General features: G+C 35.5%; 1 protein-coding gene across 1 annotated transcript in view; it reads right to left on the bottom strand.

The window, feature by feature from the left end:
- Positions 1-11,774: 11,774 nt before the first annotated feature.
- Positions 11,775-21,295, bottom strand: part of LOC126371599 (prominin-1-A) — a 32,329-nt gene continuing 22,808 nt past the window's right edge. Inside the window, exons 10-18 of the mRNA XM_050016917.1 lie at positions 21,056-21,137; positions 19,713-19,876; positions 18,432-18,653; positions 16,658-16,773; positions 15,799-15,989; positions 14,532-14,690; positions 13,336-13,469; positions 12,754-12,813; positions 11,775-12,175 (exon numbers count right to left, since the gene is read on the bottom strand). Coding sequence (XP_049872874.1) covers positions 12,139-12,175; positions 12,754-12,813; positions 13,336-13,469; positions 14,532-14,690; positions 15,799-15,989; positions 16,658-16,773; positions 18,432-18,653; positions 19,713-19,876; positions 21,056-21,137 — 1,165 coding nt within the window. The 3' untranslated portion in view covers positions 11,775-12,138. The remainder of the gene's footprint in view (positions 12,176-12,753; positions 12,814-13,335; positions 13,470-14,531; positions 14,691-15,798; positions 15,990-16,657; positions 16,774-18,431; positions 18,654-19,712; positions 19,877-21,055; positions 21,138-21,295) is intronic.

Here is a 21,295-nt window from a genome sequence, read left to right as displayed (position 1 = left end):
ATTGACCTCTCTACAGATTTATTATAAGTATAGATTTCACTTGAACAAAATCCATAAAAAACAACGCTGCGTTGGTGTATTGACAAGATTTCCCACCACATGCGAAGTATTTATTGGAAGTAATACTTCTATAATAAGCTCTACGTTGGCGTGAGTAGGTAATCCTATTAGTAATCCTCCGCCTACCGACCGATAAGTTTTACATTTTGTACCCTACTCTAAAAGGCGAATATGAGAATATACTTTAACATACAAATCATAATATTTAGATTCATACGTATAATAATATTTAATCCATATTGCTATGGGTATGGGATAACAGTATTTACAAGACAGCTGCGACAATTGACAATATATTACTATCAACTTTACTGTTGACCATAAATTGAATCCCTGCGAATATATTATTTATTATCACTGTAAACAATAGCCAACAACAACACACAACAATAACAACACAACAACAACAACAAACACAACACACACACATACAAACAGAGTTTGTTAACAATAGCTTATTGTGAAAGTTATTTTTTTTTACAACAAACATGGCATCACGCCTGTATCCTTGAAAGGATAGGCAGATGTAATGTACATATAATGCACATACTATTCTTTTGGTGCGTTTTAATTTAGATTTTCCTAGTGAGTACTAAGGACTCACCCCAAGTAGCAACCGATTGTCTTAAAAGAGAATTGTAGATATCTTGAAGGCAAGTAGACTAAATCAAGCCCTTGTCTTGGATAAGTCTTATATGTCTCCAAGATATCCCTCAAGATATCTTGAAGACACAGTTTAGTAAAAGTGGGCACATACTTTAACTCTTATACAAGACAGACTTAAGACAACGCTAAGTCAGACTTAAACCCTACTTTAGACAATGTTCTTGCGTATTCTAAACTTAGAATTCTTGTAGTATCACTTAATACCAAGAATGTATACTTGAAGATATCTACAATACTTAGTTAAGACTATAGGATTGAATTGCACTGAGTCAATTGTAACTTAACGAAGTAAAACTTCAGGTCATACTTAAAACGATTTTTACTTCACGCGTCTTTATTTTAGAATATAATGGCGAACATTTACATTAACACAAGAAATGAAGTCTGTAAGAAAATGGCGACTAAAATACTAGTTGTTATTTTAACAAAAGGTTATTCCGCCGTTTCACATACAGGAAATTATAAACGCATGATTGTTTCTCGTGTAAAATCGATAGAAAGTGTTAAAAAACAGAAGGGCCTTGAATATACCAGAAAAATAATAATAAAATTTGTATTGATTATTCAGCAAATAAAAAAAATGGTGACATATGATACAGATAAAATCATTTTCTATTAATATGTGACAGCTGAACGCAGTAATTGTTACTACAACAGAAATATTATATTAATTTACTTCAGTTTTTGACGATAATATTGTCAAAAAAATTACTTGTTTTCGTCCCGTAAGTGCAAAATGGCGTTAAGTAATATTTTTCTAAATGAAGTAAGACTTTAGAAACAATTGATTTCGTAAGAATCAGTTTAGAAAAGTAAAGTCAAGTTGCACTTCATCAAGTACTAGTTAAGATAAATTTTACTTCAATTGTCTAGGAGTATACCCACTTAAGACAAAAAGTATTTAGTGAATTCCTACTTAAAACTCTTATATCTAAAGTTATCCTCTATTTTGATTTAGTGAAGTAATGTCGTAAAATCATGTTTGTTTATTTTGTGCCAGAATTAGCTATGTAACAAGTAACAATTAAAATCGAACGAGCTTTTAAAACGTATGGAAAGTATGTTTGTTTAAGAGGTAAGTTTTTCGACTCGTGGAAGATAAACAATATTGTTATGCTAAGTTCTTACTTGGATAGGAATGTGATTTACTTAATTGTTTAATATTTATCAGAAATGGAACTAACAAACATAAACTCAATTTGCTAATGAGTCTCCGCGCATACATTCTCATAGGTTACCTACATGGTTCGCTGACGCAAAGTAGGTACGATCACCGCGCTTCTAATTGCCAACGGAAACAATGTGATTATTGTAAAAATTTACGAGTGTCCGTTGAATATTGTATATACGAAGAACCCTTGCAATTTGATTAACGTCGTGTGTGTGCGCGGTAGTTTCTAATCCCACCAAAAACATTATTGTTAATAAAGGCGGCCAAATTCCCGATGACTTTTATCAAGCTAAAAACATATTGGAATCGAATCTAATGCTCACTTTAAATGCATTTAACCATACACAAAACTTAAAATATATTTATGATTGTGAATAAAGCTTAGTTAAAAATAGGTACATTTTTAAAATTATTAAAAGAAATAATGAAATGAAAGAAGAAAGAAAAGTATCTAGACACGCGGTAGCGTGTCAAGCCAAGTTCAAGAAATAGAACTGGCGAGCCGCACCGTGTGTAATATTACACGAACCATCTGGAGCCACTTTTGACCCCCTCATAAATCAAAAACTATATCACATAAACGTATCAAATTTGGCTCATATATTGAGACTTGCAACATACATATGTGTTCTAAATTTCATAAGCTTATCTCAAACGGTTACTTAGATATTAATATCCAAAAATCCTCATTTTTATCATTGACTGACTGACCTATAGATCAAAACTCTAACCCAGTTGCAGATGACCTAGAAAGTTAAAATTTGGTATGCAGATAGGTAATTAGATGAATACAAAGGAAAAAAAAACTAGCAACTTTTAAATAATTAGATTCTATTATGAACGCTTAACATAAATACCTAATTAGTGCCTGTACCTAACTATAGATGTAAGAATCAGTAAGTAATCAAAACTCATGACAGCCGGTCTTTTTGTGGTAGGTATGTAGATTAACTTAACATAACATATCACGCCTATATGCCCTATCGGGGTAGGCAGAGCACTAAGTGATCATGGAACCACTTGATGCCACATTCGACAAGTACTATGAGGGTAGGTAAGCAAGTTGGAACATGTGTTTAGCGGTGATAGGTTGTCAGCTTTTCGCCCATGATACAACACAACTCTCAGCCATTTTACTGGCATATATTTTTTTTAACTTAACGTGAATCTTAAACAAGTTTAATAGGTATTCAAATGTTTTATTTTTATAAAGTCGACTTTTAGTTTTGAATTTGTCCTTTTAAAAGGACCCACGCGTTACGAGGATATGTACTTACCTACAAAAAGTAATGATATCCAATCAAAAACATAAATGTGAAATGAGAGCCAAGTTCAATATTATCGTTAGCAAAGTTTTTTAGTTACAAACAAACTCAATTTGCTAACGAGTCACCGCGCATACATTCTCATAGGTACATGGTTCGCTGACGCAAAGTTGGTACCATCACCGCGCTTCTAATTGCCAACGGATACAATGTGATTTTTGTAAAAATTAACGAGTATCCGTTGAATATTGTATACACGAAGAACCCTTGCAATTTGATTAACGACGTGCGTGTGCACGGTAGTTTCTAATTCCACCAAAAACATTATTGTTAAAAATGGCGACCAAGTTCCCGATGACTTTATCAAGCTAAAAAAATATTGGAAGCGAATCTAATGCCCACTTTAAATGCATTTTACCATATACAAAACTTAAAATAGACATGTTTATGATTGTCAATGAAACTTTGTTAAAAATAGGTACATTTTTAAAATTATTAAAAGAAAGAATGAAAGAAGAAAGAAAAGTATTTATTTATTATTAGACTAATAGGTACCTACTTTTAAATTTGAACTTAGCAGGTTTTTAATATAAAACTCGATTTTTCATGGTGTAGTGTTGCCGTGCGCTTAGACTAGGTTAGACTAGTTTAATCATTTTTGAGAAGATTTGTGCGAGACGTAGGTACCTGGGCCGCCACACGCTGGTTCGGAATTGAGAAACAGGAACTTACGATTTTTTTGACAAAATTGAATGATTGTGTTATACTAATCGATAGAAAAAATTGATAGCAATGAAGAAGATATCGCATCGCTAACAAAAACAGTAGGATGTGCATTATCACAGGTTAATTTTCTGTATTTAATTTTCTGCATTCGAAAACCACCAGATCTTTTTATTTTTTGAACTTCGTCCATCTTTCTGCTTGCTTCTATTTCGATTTTATCGTCCAGTGAATAGACTTTTCTTATGTTTTACTTATTGTAGTCAAAAACGAATAAAACAGTCTTGTATAAGAGCAACAAATAATCTTAACTAATCTAATCTCAAAGCTTAGTATTAAAATTGCCTTAAGTATATCTAGGCAATTCATTTTTTACTTTACAAGACTAAACTGATACTTCAGTAAATCAATTTAGTATTAAGTGAGCCTTCAAATAATCTGAGTAAAGTAAAAATATACTTTTAGACTTAACAGTAGGCTGAGATAAGACTAAATAGTTTTGAGAATACTTAACTTGGTTTTGTGTATTCTAAATTATCTAAAGTAGGATTTGTTGAAAACTATATAGTATTAAAGAAGGAAAAGAATTTATGAAGTCCTAATAAGTCCTATTTGATTTGGATAAATCTCACTTTAGCTAAAGTTTAGACATATATGACTTAATCACAATTCTTGTTTGCTACTTGGGACACTAAGTGCGCCATAGTTCAAAAGATCTATAGGTGGGTAAGTATTGTAAGAAATTTCATAAAAACACTCTTTTTGTAGTAAAATTATCATTCACTAAGGTATATACTTAATCATGAATGGAAACTCAAACATCCTACCTTAACGGTGCATTGATTCACGATGTGATCTGTTATATAAGTCATAATAGATGCGCGGGAGTGCAAACGTCTTAGTCATAACCTCGGCTCGGTTCAAGGTGGATTCTACTCATCTTCATGTTCATTATAGTAAAATACTAGGATGTATAAAAGTGTCTACTATGAATTAGTGATGGATATGGTATATTTATTTATGTTGCTATACGTTATATACGTTCTGTCATATACGGGAATGAAGGGATCCTTATATCTACGCAGGCTGTATCCTCCCACTGCTGGGTATACGCCTCTCTTTCACGCCAACCTTTCCGGTCCTGTGCAACCTTACAATGTCACCCGACCATCGGGCTGGTGGTCTGCCTCGATATCGCATTCCAAATCCTACTGAATTGGCTCATTAGATAAGATTGCAAACCACATCGAAACTAAAAATATAATTAATATAATGAAAAACTTACGCATATGTACTATAAGGAATATCAAAATATAAATTGGCTGGCTGTTTTACGGCTCTAAAATATCTTACATTTATAGTCTTTACAGTCACTGATGGGGTCCATATTAAATAATAACTGAATATCATTAATATTACTACCTATGATGCCGCATTTACCAACTGACGTACAATTTCGTGAATCTCGGGTCGTTCCGCAGACGAGTCTAAGACACCGTTACCTATTATTATAAGTTATGAATTATGTATGACGTAACGCGGCCATCAGGTCAAGGTGATTGCCACTCATCTTCTATATTTTATACAGAGGTTCTGCAGAGGTCAATGATCGATGTGATCATGTGACGTATTATCGTGAACTTTGACGAGGTATTGCGTTCACGATGAGTATGTTTTTTAGTATCTAACATGATTGATGGGTTTGACGAAAGTCGTTCAAATATTTTCCGCGCTCCAGTGGCTGAGCGTTGGGCTTACGATCCGGAGGTCCCGGGTTCGAATCCACGTTGGGGACATATCACAAAAATGACTTTGTGAACTCTGGTTTGGTTTGGTTGGGGCTTATCACCCAGGTGTCCAAAAGTACATGATCCGTACTTCGGAAGGCACGTTAAGCCGTTGATTCCAGTTACTAATTACTGATGTAAGTACGTAGTCCGGGGCCTTTGGCGGCCCAATAATAATCCTGACACACCACGATTGTTTAGGTTTGTAATCCACCTAATAACCCAGAAGAACAGTAGGATTTTAATGGTACCTAGAATTTGCAAAGGAAATAAAACATACCTACCTATATTAGGTACGTACTTACTTATTCAATTTTGTAAATAGATCCAAAGCAAGAGTACTAACATCTTTATTTTAATATGTAATACATTTTTCGTCTTTATTTGAAAGGCCAAAGCGATCTCAAGCGGGTAATTTACATATAGTAAGTGCGATGGTATTATCATAATAACAATGTTTAGTACTCGTGCTTACTTTGGCTAATTAGCCATTGTAAAAATTCTGTGCCAAGGCGAGAGTACTCGCATTTGGCCAGACGATACGATATTTCGAAATAATTTTGAACTTTTAATACGCACTGGTAACCTTTTCCATGTTAATCGAGCTTGTAAATTATTGAAATTCCAGACCTCATTTTCATTAAAAGTCTTTAAAGCCGTATTTAGTGCGCTTACGACGTCAACAACGCCATCGTCGTCGGTCTGTAAGCGCCCTTAGTGAAATCACGTTTTCCTTTGTAACTAACTAAAAGGCCTTTTTAAAAAACTAGAAACTCCTAAATATCTACCTATAAGTTTGTTTAGCTTCGTTATCAAATCGGTTAGGTTACTTTGGGCGACCAAACACTAACTTTGTCTCCTCTGCTGTAAGCTGTAACCCAAAAATTCTAACTCTAAGGCAATAACACTTTTCAAAGTGATAGTAGGGAACTAATAGGATTAGTAGTAGCTAGTTGCTTCTCTAAAAGACCGGCTGACAAATCTTTAGGTTACGTAAGCGGACCCTGTGAAAAATGGGATAACGAATTGAACGATAAAGCTAAAACGGAAGCTTGACATTCCATATTCAAAATAAAAGATTTTTTAATTTAATTTTTATTTTTATCGATATTTTAGAGTCACAAGTCTCGTGATAGATGAAAATGTAGACACAAAAAGACGCAAAGATTATTATAAATCAGTCGAACTCAACATAACAACAGACATTATTTACAAGAGTATTATCATGTAGCTGAGATGGATATTTTATTAGATATCATTATTAGCGGCAGCAGCTGATAAGTTGTTCTGTAACATTGTATTAAATGATAAACTTTCATTTATAAGTCTAGTTATAAAACTTAGCTACCTAGTTATGAGTTCGAAATCATGTCACATCTCGTTAAGTACGTTTTGATCTAATTATTCGCTATAATTATTATATCTAGTTCTTAACCAATGCAAATTACTTATCTACATTGTAAGACGTTGTAATATTTAAAGTAAAACATAAAAGTCTGTTTTAACAAGTAAGATTACAGTTATAAGAAGACATTTCAAAAACCTTTAGATATTTTTAGACGTATTTAAATTAAACTGTTTAATTTAGTATTTTTCATTCTTAAGCTGACCCATTTTAAATACTTACGTATATTTCATAATAATTCTGTTGCGAATGCCAAATGCAATTTCTAAAAGCACTTAGGTATTTTTTAATATAATTTTGGTTAGAAATATTGATTGATTGATATGTGAATCTGTCTATAAACCCAGACAAGATTCAGATCGATTACAATCAAAGGCACGATGACTGCAATAGATGATCTTGGATCTGATGATCTAAAAGCTACCAACAATGACCAGTTATCTCAATCTCTAACGTTGCAACATTTTTGAGATCTTAAGGCCACTGCAAATGTTAACCGGTCAACTATTAAGGCTCGATGGATCATTACTCTTGCGCAAGTCGGTGGATAATTGTCAATTTACATATCTACTGCTAGGTTCGACGCATGTAGAGACAAATTTTGCATGCGTAGGGCCTTCAATATAAGTTTTGAACGTCATTTAATTGCGCCCATATCCTGTGTGTGGAGGGAAATTGTAAATATTGATTGCGGATGATAACCCTACCTACTATTAGCAAATTTGATTAGAGTTAATTCTATAAGTCTTTTAACAGAGTTCATTTTTTTTCAATGTCTAAGGACTGTTTGTTTACCTTTTATAATCCAGTGTCAGGAGAGGTTGCAAGCCTTCAGCAGAATTCATTTTCTTCAATGTCTAGCTAGAGACTGTTAATCTTTTAAGCCCCAGTATCAGGAGAGTCTACAAGTTCTTCAGTAGAGTTAATTTGTCTCAATGTCTCGGGACTGTTTACTTTTAATACCCCAGTGTCAGGAGAGGCTGTAAGTCTTTCAACAGAATTAATTTTCTTCAATGTCTAGAGACTGACAATCTTATAGGCTCCAGTATCAGGAGAGACTACAAGTTCTTTAGTAGAGTTAATTTGTCTCGATGTCTCGGGACTGTTTACTTTTTATACCCCAGTGTCAGGAGAGGCTGCAAGTTTTTAGCGAAAGTCATTGTTTTCAATGTCTAGGGACTGTTTATCTTTTAGGCCCCTGTAGAGTAGAGTTTGCAAGTCTTACAACTTATGGCTCTACCTGCCGCTTTAGAAATTGTGGGAATTATTCTACATAATATACCAATATAGTAAGTATAATAATTAGATGTAATTATTACGTAGAAAGTACGTAATTATTGGTCTAGCTACGGAAAACACATTTCGACCTCGTTACATAGTGTAATACAGTCAATTTCATATTCAGTGTCCCAGTAGGCTGTTAAACTATTTTATTTACTTACGTTTTAGTCAATTTTATCACCAGTATATTCGGTATCAAGAATGTAAATCTGGTCTATTTTAATCTGATAAATGTTTATGAGCACAGTATGTTGAGTAACATGACTTTACTTGCATATGACATTTTAGTGACTTGCTAACCTTCCAAAATACATACGATGTGGACAATGTTGCGAATGTTAAAGGAGGTGGTAGTGTTAAAGTTTGTTTTTGACGTGACTTATACAGGGTGTTAGTGACATCGTAACAAAAACTTTGAGGGGTGATTGAGGCCATGATTCTGAGATGATATTAAGTGGAATTTTCCGTCGCAAAAGTATGGAATTGAAAATAATTAAAAAAACACAAAAAATTTCAGGAATATTCAGACTGAAAATTCCACTTGATATCAACTCAGAATCATGGTCTGAACCATCCCCCTCAGTATTCGTTACGGTGTCACTAACACCCTGTATAGTGGATTTGCCGCAGATGGCATTAACTACTTGGCCGGACAAATGGGGAGCGCTGAAGGCTCTCACCCGGTACAACGAGGGTGGGCGGTCGTCTGAGAGGAAAAATATTTGAAAGAATTAATCGACCCTAGTGGGTCGATAACGATAAGCGCTGAATGAGGGAAATCGTCGACCACGCCGGTCGGTATCGGGGTCCTGAAGTGCTTGGTGTCGCGAGCTGATTGGCTGCCTCTATGGCTAGAGTTAATAAAAGACGTAGGTACAGTCATGAGCAATATAATGTACCCACTTTAGGACTCTGTCGTACTAACATATTTGACAGTTACTGAGAATTACAGTTCAATTTGTCAAAAAAGTTAATGTGACATGGTACCAAAGTGTATACATATTAATGCTCGTGACTGTACATGCCTACTGTTTTAAGACAAAAGTAATGGTTCTCTTCCGTCACAGTAAGGCGGAGGAGGTTCAAACAAACGGGTTTCTCAAACCAGTTGGCCCTCTGCCAAGCCCTTTAATGTCAGTTGTGTGCCATCAATGTTTTACACCTTCCGGTTCCGTTTATATACAAGCCCTGTTTTGATTCCAATGGCTGTTTATTTAAAATAAAAAAAATACGATTTTTTTTCTTACATGGATATGTAGCAGGCTGAGCTGTAGGGTAGTAGGCTGCTTTAAAATAAAACATAAAAAAACATGAATTTTGTGACGGAATATTCCATTTGATATTAACTCAGAATCATGGCTGAATTATCTTCTGTTAGTATTCGTTACGATGACACCAACATCCTGTATAATATTTACTGTACTTAGCATGGATTGCGGGTAGGCCACAATCATATATGGAGCACATTCCACCAAGTTATTCCAACACGGGTTATTTAAAAAAGCAGCTTTTTAAATATTTTGTGTAATTAGGTAAAACTATTTTTATTGTTGGGTTTATTTTTATAATGCTTACAACAATACCATCCTACACATAATTTCTTAGAAGTCTAATCTTATTTAATTATAGGTACAGAAGCCATTGAAAGAACAAAATAATAATATGACAAAAGGAATACATACAATGCTGATTCAATTTAAGTTCTTAACTTATGAAACGACTTAGAATCATTTTTGATTGTAAAAATATTAAACTCGAGCGCTCCGAGTGATTTTGATGGTTAGCCACTCGACTAAACTTATCGGGTGAGAGCCCAGTTGTTCGTACCTTTTTGCGATAAATCTAAAATCTTCTCTCGCATGGGTTGTGAGGTGAATGACCAACCTCATCAACCCTGGTGTCAGGGTTATTATCGAGCCGCCAAAGGCTTACGTACTTACAGTAGTGAGTAGTAACCGGGACCAACGGATTAACGTGCCTTCCGAAGCACGGAAAACATAAAAAATCGGGTAATCTAAAATAATCCAGGTTAAAAAAGAAAAAGTAAAACAACTCGATTTTGCTGGGGTACAATTATTATTGTTACCCTATTATAAGTAGGTAATCTTAAAGAAATGTCGATTATTCATAACAGTAAACTACAAAGAATATCATTCAGTTATTAACTAAAGGTTCTTATATACTGTATCAAATATATCGCAGAAATAGTTAATATACTTACCTTCAAAATTAAATAACAAATACAACGTAACATAAGCAGCCTATATACGTCATACTTCTGGGCACAGGCCTCCCCTTAATTGATCGGAGGGGGTATGGAGCATACTCCACCACGAAGCTCCTATTGTACTTATGTTTTTATTCGTATGTTTATGTCCTTTGTATATTTCGTTGTGCAATAAAGTATTATTGATTGATTGATTGAAGCTCCACTGCGGGTTGGTGGTGTTTTTAAAATTAAATAATTAGTTATTTTAAAATGCATTTCCATATAGTTACTCCTTAGGTTAGCTCGAACATACACAGACATACCATAGGAGAGCAAATCATGTAGATACCCATTTTAACACTCTGTCGCTCTAAAACATTTGACATTTAGTGAGACTTACAGTTCAATTTGTCAAAAAAGTTAACATAACATGGTTCCAAAGTGATACGATACAAACACGTTGTGGGTTTACTCATGTTTGACGTACCTAATTTAATTTGTTATAAAGAACTCCGTAACGCATATTTTAAATGGTGAAAATTAATTATTTTTTTTTAATTTTATTTTTCATTTCAAGTAGTCAACAGGTTTTCGTTAAAATTACGATTGAAGTGCCGAAACGTGAAATATGATATTCGGATTAAATTGTGATGTTCTCAATTTTAGCATATTTAAATAAATATTGTTGCCAAATTGATTACCTACTGAGGAATCGGGTGTCTGTTTGGTCACAGAAATGATTGGTTTTTCTGTCCAGGGATAAAAGTTGATAAGTATGTTTTATACATATAGCAACTTTTGGCATATAGACTTTGGCTATACATATTATTTAAATATTACAAGATACATTAAACTTACCTTCACCTTAATTAATTAATTATTTCATAATTAATTTAATATAATATTAATTAAACAACTAATATAAGTTAATTATGTTTTTATTATTGACTTCCGTTTGCAAAACGGTCTTATTTCTTTATAATTAGTTGAAGGACTCAAATATAGGTTTATGATTTGCGAATTACAATAGTAAGTTTAATTTGAAAGGAGGTCAGTTGATATTTACATAAAACCACGCCCGCATCCCTATCAGGGCGGGCAGAGCGAAGAGTTAGTAAATATTAACACGCTTAAGATATAGCTGTCTCATTTTGATGAGTGCACAAAATGCACATTCATAAATATATTTGGCATGTCATAAAATAAGTTGGTTTAAGTTCAACAGTCTAGATAAAAAGAAAACAATGATGCTGCAATCAAATCTAAACTTTCTAACAGAACAATTAAGCATTTTTTGTGAAAACGAGATTTGCGTGATAAATTTTCAATAAGTAAAAATATATTTGCTCGCAAGCTCGCAGCGAATCAATTTGAACACTGAGGAACCTTTTTGGGCAGTGACTATAGCTATACAGACTTATTTGGACACTGTTAACGATTACTTATGTCAGGGCATTGATCATAATAACTGCTTCGTTACGAGCGCGACGTGTCAAGTTGCCTCGCCCGATATATGCTATCATTATGTTTGGTACAGAATTTTGTGCTTTTTAGCAACGATGTTCTTCTTATCACCAACTATCGCTTCTAGGTGGTGGCGCTGGTGGTCTGAAAAAAAAAAACCAAAAAGTATTAAAAAGAATACACCAAATTAATCATAATTATGCAATACTGCATATATGCATGGTCTCTACAGAAGACAATTGTAGCATAAAGCGAGATGAATAAATATAACAAACGAATCTTATAGTGAGTTATTTTAAAGTTACCAGCCTCCCCCAGAAGAGACTCCCCCATGTTAAAGGGAGATCTTAGGGTATTGTGTCAGAAGTAATCGCAAGCTATTACTCAAGCTATCAATTCAGAATCTTATTACCTTATCTAACATGTATGAACCTTTAGTTCTTATGGATGTGGAGATAATTTTATGGCTCTGTGCACTCCGGGCTTATGTTTACGTAGCTACATTAGTTTGGTAAATAATATATTGTGTATAAATTAAAGATGTCCTTAGAAAAGTTTTAGTACGATCTCCTCTGAACCGGCGTGTAAGAGAAGTGTGCCAGGATCGAAGTAAATGGAATTCCATAGTGTTTGCTTACGCCGGAAAGAATTCCATAGTATATATACTCATATTCACGCCAGTTTTGGTATATGTGTGTATGTATATTATGTAGACTGCCTACCCTGGAGTGTTCCAGTTACTGCCGTCCCCGCACATTGCCGTCGTAGGCGTCTCTTGTTGTCTGCAAATATGTAAGAGATAATTAATTACGTTAAAATACTTAAGCTGAGCGGACGCGCGGACGTCCGCACCAATTTTTAACCAAATAATTTATCTCCCAGATAAATTAAATTACTTATTGAATTTTCTATTATCTAATTATTAAGAGTACTCAACAGTAACTTCATAATTCATGCGAAAAACGATTCACGAAAAAGTAATTACTGGCTAATTGTTACGTGCCTATGGAGAAAAGTATTTTAAATAATGAAAGGCCTATTTAATATTGAATTAGAATTACAATAGAATTATTTCATATCAAGCTTAGGAAAAAAAAATCCTTGCAAAACTGTAAGTGCTTTTAAGGCATTGGTGTCACAGATGTTCAAAAAAAAACCCACCAAACTGAAATGGGACTGCACCGGAGACGTTTGTTGTATATATGTATAAGTGATGAGGAAGAATCAAGGAGAGGTCTGAACAATAGGATCCGATGAGCTAGATAACAAGGCACTTTACAAATTATTATGATTAAAACACTCACCCCAAGTTAGCAAGCGTCATTGCTTCTTGTGCTCTGATCTTCCGGCCATACACTCTCCACATTTTGACGCACAGCGGAGTCAGTGTGGTACACCATATCAGTCCAAGGAGTAAGCCACAGACCCACCAGCCGTGCTGAAAATATTCACACAACGTATTATTTCATCGTTAGATTTGGCCAAGCAGGGAATGATTCCGTTTTTCACAGGGTCCGCTTACCACTGAAGATTTGACAGGTCCGGTTATTTATAGAAGCGACTGCCTGTCTGACCTTCCAACCCGCTAAGGGAAAACAAGCCCAATACAGGTTAGGGTCACATACCTCCGAAAATGTATTTCTCGTGAAGGAAGGGGTTCCTCACGATGTTTTCCTTCACCACTGAGCACGTGAGAGGCAAGCCTTCTACCAACTAGACTACCACGGCTCCCACGGAAAGATTTTTGATATATATTTAAAAATAGTCAACCTTATCTCAAAGAATGTAGGTGATCAGTTCCAACTCGCTCTTGCATTTAGTTGATTCCTGCAGGCTTCCGTTGGTATCGTAAGTAGCTAGCTCAACTAAACACCTCTGTTAATCCGCTGGAGCTTGTTTGATGGAGAATTTCCCGCAAGTACAAGATAATTACTGAAAATAGACGTGTTCGAGTGGAACTACGTAGGTATTTGAACTCAGTATGGGATTTTCCTTTAAGTGGTCAGACTCCAATTTAAACACAGGAGACTATTAATTACAAATGCTTTACTCCTACTGCTTATATAGTAATTCGTGAACAAACCGAACATGTCAGTCAACCAGGCTAGGTAAGCAGACCACGCAATAAATACGGGATAAACTCTAGGAGCTCTCTTGAGGAGCTCGGTGGCGCAGCGGTAAACGCGCTCGGTCTGCGATTGTTGAAGTAAAGCAACTTTCGCAGAGGCCGGTCATAGGATGGGTGACCACAAAAAAAAAAGATTTCATCTCGAGCTCCTCCGTGCTTCGGAAGGCACGTTAAGCCGTTGGTCCCGGCTGCATTAGCAGTCGTTAATAACCACCAATCCGCACTGGGCCCGCGTGGTGGTTTAAGGCCCGATCTCCCTATCTATCCATAGGGAAGGCCCGTGCCCCAGCAGTGGGGACGTTAATGGCCTGATGATGAAACTCTAGGAAGATGGATGGACTTAGAAAGGTTGACGTGACGATGGAAACTTACCAAGGACGCAACGTATCTGGTGCAAAGCAAGGTTCTCAAGGCCGAGTACACTGCAAACAAGGGTCGACATTTTGCTGCGTCCTTCCCCGTAGACACGAGGACGTGAGTCCTCCAAGCAGCTGCATGGGAGATCAGACGGGTCACGTACATTGATACTTTCTGGAAATAAATATCAAAAAGATAGATGGGCAAACACTTTATCGTTCACACCAGGTACCTACACAAGATTGTTCCTAACACAAAGTGAACAACATAAAATGAGCTCACAAGTTTATTGCCATTTGGACTACCCAGAGATACATCCATCGCAAGTGAAACTAAGTATCAGCGCATTACCGAGCTATCTGTTAGGCCAACGTGATAGGTGGTGAGCCAACTGGCAAAATTAACTGCTCGTTTATAGATTGTGTGTTTGTCTCTCGAGATAATCGGTGCCTGAAAAGATGTCCTTTGATTTTTTGTTTAATAATTTTCAAAGGCGTACTTTCCCTTTTCTTTGAAACTTAACTTATCTATCATAGTGGATAATAAATAGATCATCCAAGGAATAGACATAATAAGGTTGTTTATTATTTCCCAAAAATACTTGAACTTATCAAAGAAAGGGATAATGTTCAGTCAAAAACAACATCTTATTTCCCCCGAAATCATTACTTAAATAACAATTATGAACCGAAACAACAACTTGTTGTCATAAATTTACTTTTAAACGTTCTTTGAACCTTTAAGACTGAAGGTTTGACTCGCTAAGTGATTACAATGATTTATAATTGGAGGTAGGTGCCCGAATAATATTGTTAACTAAACTTTTGTCTCGTTATTTCTGAGTTAACTTTCGTAGAAGTTGCTTAATTGATCTATTAATAGCACCCTTTGACCTCATGAGTTTTAGTTGATTAAACAATGAACAGTTTAGTAAAAAAGTGAAAAACTGAACTATAGTGTGGTCTCGAAATATTGGCAGTCGCAGGGGGGACAAGCTTAGGCGAAGAGGACGTGATGAAGCGGACACTTGCCCTTTGGACAGAGGAAGCAATGGAGAGTCGACCTATGAAAGAAATCGAGGATTTTACTCACCACTAAAACAATTATTATTGGGATAATAAATATGATAAATACTAAACCCGTAAAATTGGAGTGTGGGTTGTTACCTTATAGATGATGAGACTTGTTATGGAAAGGTTATATAAAGCTTATAAGTCTTTATTAAATTTATACATGGATTTTTTTTTAGAGCATTATAAAACTTATTCATGAGAATATTTACCTTATGAGCGATGACATCGCCTTGGTTGTCAATATAAAACTGTGCTGTATGGATGTGGCTCAGGGAAATGTTCAATTTCCTTCTAAATGGCATTAGTTGAAGTTCAAGCTCGGTCAACTTGAAGACTATGTCTGCTCTTATCTGTTCTAGGGGTTTTATATTCGTGATGTAGAGACGTTTGGTTCTTGTTGCTAGAATGTGACAAAAAGTAATAGTAATAATATAGTAGGTAATGTAATTAAAGTCACGCACGTAATTGTTATTGGAGTAGTTAGATGGAAATATAAGAGAACAACACTTTGGTGTTGGAATTAAGAATTCCAGGTTTGCTATGATATGGCTTTCAATAGGTACATTGCATTGCACGGCTTGAAAGGGCCTAAGGTATACGCTACTGTTACACAGACCGATTATTAATATTGCGTATGGCAGAAAAAATAAAATATCCTGCGTGGATCATATATCGAGCTTAAGATCCCCTAGCCAGATCTCTGCCGCATCCGTCACACAATGCAGCTCGGCTATGCCACCTGGGAACCGGTGTAGAGGGCACTCGTTCACTATGTGAGATAGGGTTTGATCCGGGTAACCACATTCACAGTATGGCGACTCCTTTAAGCCCCATTTATCTAGGTGATGGTTCCACTTTTCATGGTTGGTCCTACACCGGTTCAGTCGGGTCCAGATTTTGCGTTTGGAGTCAAAGCCAAGGACCCTTCGCGCCGGATCCCGATCCCTGGCTTAGACACGACATAATCGGGGTGATACGAAGCGAGCATAGAATACTATAGTTCCTTTTTCATTTATATCGCGGATTGGAACGTTCTAGAATGTTCCTATAAAATTTACAAAGACATACTTAGGGTCTCCAGCCTTCCAGCGGTAGTCAGATCTGATACTTGGGCTGCAATGTTCTCCAATTGGTCTGCAAGCGATGGCAGATCTTTTCCAACTATAGGCCCGTTGTAACCCATTCTAGAAGCAAAATGAAACATTAATTTTATTCATTGCGGCATTGTTCCAGAAACAATGGAACATATTAAATCGTGTCCTGCATGCCCGAACACCTGCACGCAGGAGGATCTGATGAGCGCTGCACATAGCGCCGATTCCCTCATTCAGCGCTTATCGCTATCGACCCACTAGGGTCGATTAATTCTTTCAAATATTTTTCCTCTCAGACGACGCCCTGAGCCGAGGTTCGCGCCCAACTGGGCACCCTCAAGCTTGTTGTCTTAAACGTTGTACCGGGTGAGAGCCTTCAGCGCTCCCCATTTGTTCGGCCAAGTAGTTAATGCCATCTGCGGCAAATCTACAATAAGTCACGTCAAAAAAGAAAAAAAAACATAGCGCCGTACTTGTTGTAGTTTTGGGCCGATACTATTTAGTTTGCCATCGACACTCTTCTTCTTATCGTGTGGATTGTGAATACCAGCCTCATCAACCCTGGTGTCAGAGTTACTATTGAGCCGCCAAAGGCCCCTGACATAGCTCATGTAACGACTACTTACTTACAACAGTAAGTAGTAACCGCCATCGACACGATAAGACGAGAAGATTTTATTCATAATTAAAGGATAAATACATAAATTATTTTCTATCTCTATTGTCTATCTATCTATCTAGTGACTGGAGCTTTGGCAGCAGAACACAAAATCAATGTGACAAGCTGTATTATTGTCTTTTGTATTAATAATAACTTAAATACGTCTAGGATACGTCACATAAAACAATATTCTAACCGCCTTATCAAAAACGGTGAACGTGTGTATTTGCCAGCCAAGCAAAGTTCAATCGAATTATTTCATTAAGTATTGGATTAAATTTTGCTTGGCTGTGAAATACTGTACACACTTCCCCAAATTGATTATTTTTATTGGTAAATTGGCTGCACAATATGTCAAAAGAAGATGATATGTTTTTCTTTTCTCACCAAACAAGCCACGGAACAAACTCTTTTGTTAAAAATTAAAACAGCAAGTTCAATTTCATAGCTCTTTGCGCCACTGATGGCTAACTTTGTTAACTTCGTATAAATTAATTTCGAACCTTGTAAAGTGAACTCGAATAGAACAACTTTTATTTTAATAAGTATTCCTTTTAATCAAATCATTGTGTCATAGAGACTTGGAGGGAAACGTACACAGTGTAATTGAAAATATATTATTGTAAAATAATTAGTCAAAAATATAATATTTACAATGCCTACTTCCTTGTCGACGTGATCTTTTTTTAAATTTAATAGAGGTCAATGTACGGACCCTACTTTGAGTGTACTTTTAAACAATTGTAATAATGGTCCTGAATTTCTTTATTATCTCGCCATCGAAAATATTTAATAGTTGTAAGTACTTTAATAACTAAACTAGGTCCTGCGCATTATATATAAGTAGTTGCAATTTTGACTACATGCGCATCGATTCATTAAATTTTGTCGAAATCGATAAGTTTGTTTTTCCCTAGTATGTGTAGCGCGTGATTTTGTTCGTATTTTGACAGACCGACATGACTTATTTGGGTTTACATATTAGCACCAATCAATAAAACAACATAATTATATCGTCAGAATTGATAAAATGACCGTGACCGTGACGTTAGCCCTACTGGCAACAAAAATATTAAAATCTTTTTACCTGTATTTAGCCAAGTCAACGTCCGAAACAACCAGCATTTGATTGAGTAGTTTGTTGAAGTAAGTCGACACGGTTTTAAGAAATCCGACATCTAAAGACGAAGCAAGCCTCCCTAAGTCCGTCTGGAGGTCTTCCCATTCGAAGTAAGATGTTTCTTTGTTCACGTCTAGTATTTTATCAAGCTGGAAGACGAGATATGCTGGTTGGTCTTTTTCACAGTCTCTGAAAAGGAGAGTAGAGTTTCTGTTACTTTAGTCTGTAATTAAGTAACTTATTCGATGCGCTGAAGTCGGTAGTCTAACTAGGGGTAGACCACACCATACTTTGTAAGGAAACTGGAACTTATTCTACAAAAATACAACAATACACACATACATATTTATAATAATTAGTCTTAGACTGTCTTAGATAACAAAAAGTAACAAAACGTTTAAGTGGTTCCCCAAGATTTAGGCATTGCCTGTACAACTCGTACAATCGTAGCGAATATTACATTTTTATTTATAAGTAGGTAATGGCCCCGATTCCTGGAGACACCGCCTAATTTTATTTTAAGTTATATCCGTCATTTTCATATCCGTCGAAAAGGAAAGGGACGGATGATTCACAGCTCTTAATTTTAGGAAGAATGAGTAAATGAATGTGTCGGGTTATTGACTGATGTAAAATTTTTAGACGGTTGGTTTAGATTTGTGCTTAAAATTGACGTGTGTTCCATAAATTTTATGCTTGTCGATTACCCGTCCCTTTCCTTTTCGGCGGATAAGAAAATGACAGATATGACTTAAAATAAAATTAGATGGTATTTACAGGAATTAGCACCATTATAAATAAATGTCGTGGAGATCCTTGGGGGAGGCCTATGCCCAGCAGTGGGCGTCGTACTGCTGCTGCTGATGATGATGATTATAAATAAATATTTTTGAACTTCTTTTTATTTTGTGCATTAAAGTATATTGTTATTATTAAGTATTTAGAAATTACAGCAGAATCGGTGTATTTATCTAATAGTGACAAGAAACTGCAGCAGCAACACATCTTTTAAATCAATGAGAGTATACATTACAAGTTATTTAATAACTAGAGGAACATATTTAATACCAGACATTTTTATCATTTAGGTAATCAGTAATCTTATAATATGCTCTTTTACATAAGGTAAGCTTCACATGAGCTTTACATTTATTTTCTCACAAATTCAAAATATTATCTGGTATTTTATTGTAAAAACATTTAAAGAACCCCAAAAAAAAGAATTTAATTTAGTAAACAATAGCTCACCTCAGAACGTCTTTAACGGATACATCAATGGTAACGTTTTCCAAATCTCTAAACAGTGCATCGAATACTCCTTCATTGTTCGGCAGAAGAGGTGACGGCTTGTCTAACAGGGCTGATAGTGTGTTGTATTGAGGGTAGTCCCACAAAGCATGACACACGTACACCTGTACAAAGATAAAGAGATACAGAATCGACGGCTTGTTTGTGGTAGGTACATAGTCTTTGATCAAAGTACAAATGGCCTCCGTGGATTGGTGGCTACAGCAAGGAATGGGGTATTTCGCTGGGCCAAAGATGTAATTTAAAATGATAATCTAAAGCCAGTCTGAGATTAAGATGTTTTAAAATTAATCTCATTTTTATTTTTGACTATCGAATTTGAATTACGAATTCTTTAAGCAAAAAATTTATTAATGTACAAGAAAAAGGTACTGTACGGCCCATGCCGCACTATAAGTGGAGGTGTCTCCTGTCGTGGCGTGGTGCTGGCGGTGGTGAAAACTTAAACTCGTTTTTGTACTAATAGTCACTATTTATTAGGATTATTATACTTTTTATATTTTATATTATATTTGTTACAAAATATGCGTGTCTCGTGACGCTCCGGTAGGGCAGTATTGCCATACAAAAAAACTTACGTTACTACTTATACATAGTATTGTCTATTAATATTTTAATGTTTCCAACAGGTACAAGATGGATCATATCTCATAAACTGTAAATAAATAATCGCTGAACATACTTGGGAGTGATTCTAGTAGCTTTGTACGTGAACCTTTAGGCCACCCTGTATAGGTACCTACATAAAGTCGATCTAATTTGAACGCCTTCTCAAGATTGAAAGGCAAATTGATGTTAGGTCAAGAGATAGGCATCTCTAAAAGATACTTTTATTCAGAAAAGTAGGCACTCTTCAGAATAAAAAATGTATTTCAGAGTACATTTTACAATAGCCACTCAATAATAAAGGTCGAAAAGGTTATATTTGATCTGCTTGAGGTACTTGCGCTATATATTTTAACTGTGTATATTAAAATTTTATACAATTTCCATTTGTTCGAGCGGTGGGCTCAATCCCGGGTTCGAATCCCAGTAGGAACGTAATAAAAAATAATACTTTGTGATCCCAAGTTCCTTTGCAAGAATTTTCCACTTGATGTTAGCTTAGAATAATGAGCTGAATCATCCCTCTCAGTATTCGTTACGAAGTCACTTACACCCCGTACAAGTACATAGTGGTAGCCATACAAGTAGGCTTGGAAGTTAGTACCCTTTATATATTTGATAAACTGAATAAAGCATGTAGCAATGCTTTGAAATGATAAAAAGTTTTTTTTACCTACCTCAGCATGACCCGTTATCAGGAATATGGCGGATATCATACTCCATAAAATGAGGGAAGCGAAGCACAACCATACAGAGGATCTGTTCGTAAAAAAATATATGTATATCAAATAGGCTGTAAGTAGGTATATTTGGAAAAACAGAAGTAGGTATTGTAAAGATGATTCGAAAGTTTTTAAAAGTATTTTTTTGGAAAATAACTCCTTAAAAAAGAAAAAGTATTTATTATCAGAGAGCGT

This window comes from Pectinophora gossypiella, chromosome 12 (genome assembly GCF_024362695.1).
Source record: "Pectinophora gossypiella chromosome 12, ilPecGoss1.1, whole genome shotgun sequence".
NCBI lineage: Eukaryota > Metazoa > Arthropoda > Insecta > Lepidoptera > Gelechiidae > Pectinophora > Pectinophora gossypiella.
Note: the sequence above shows the minus strand (reverse complement) of the source record. Positions and strands in the feature narration are given on the sequence as shown.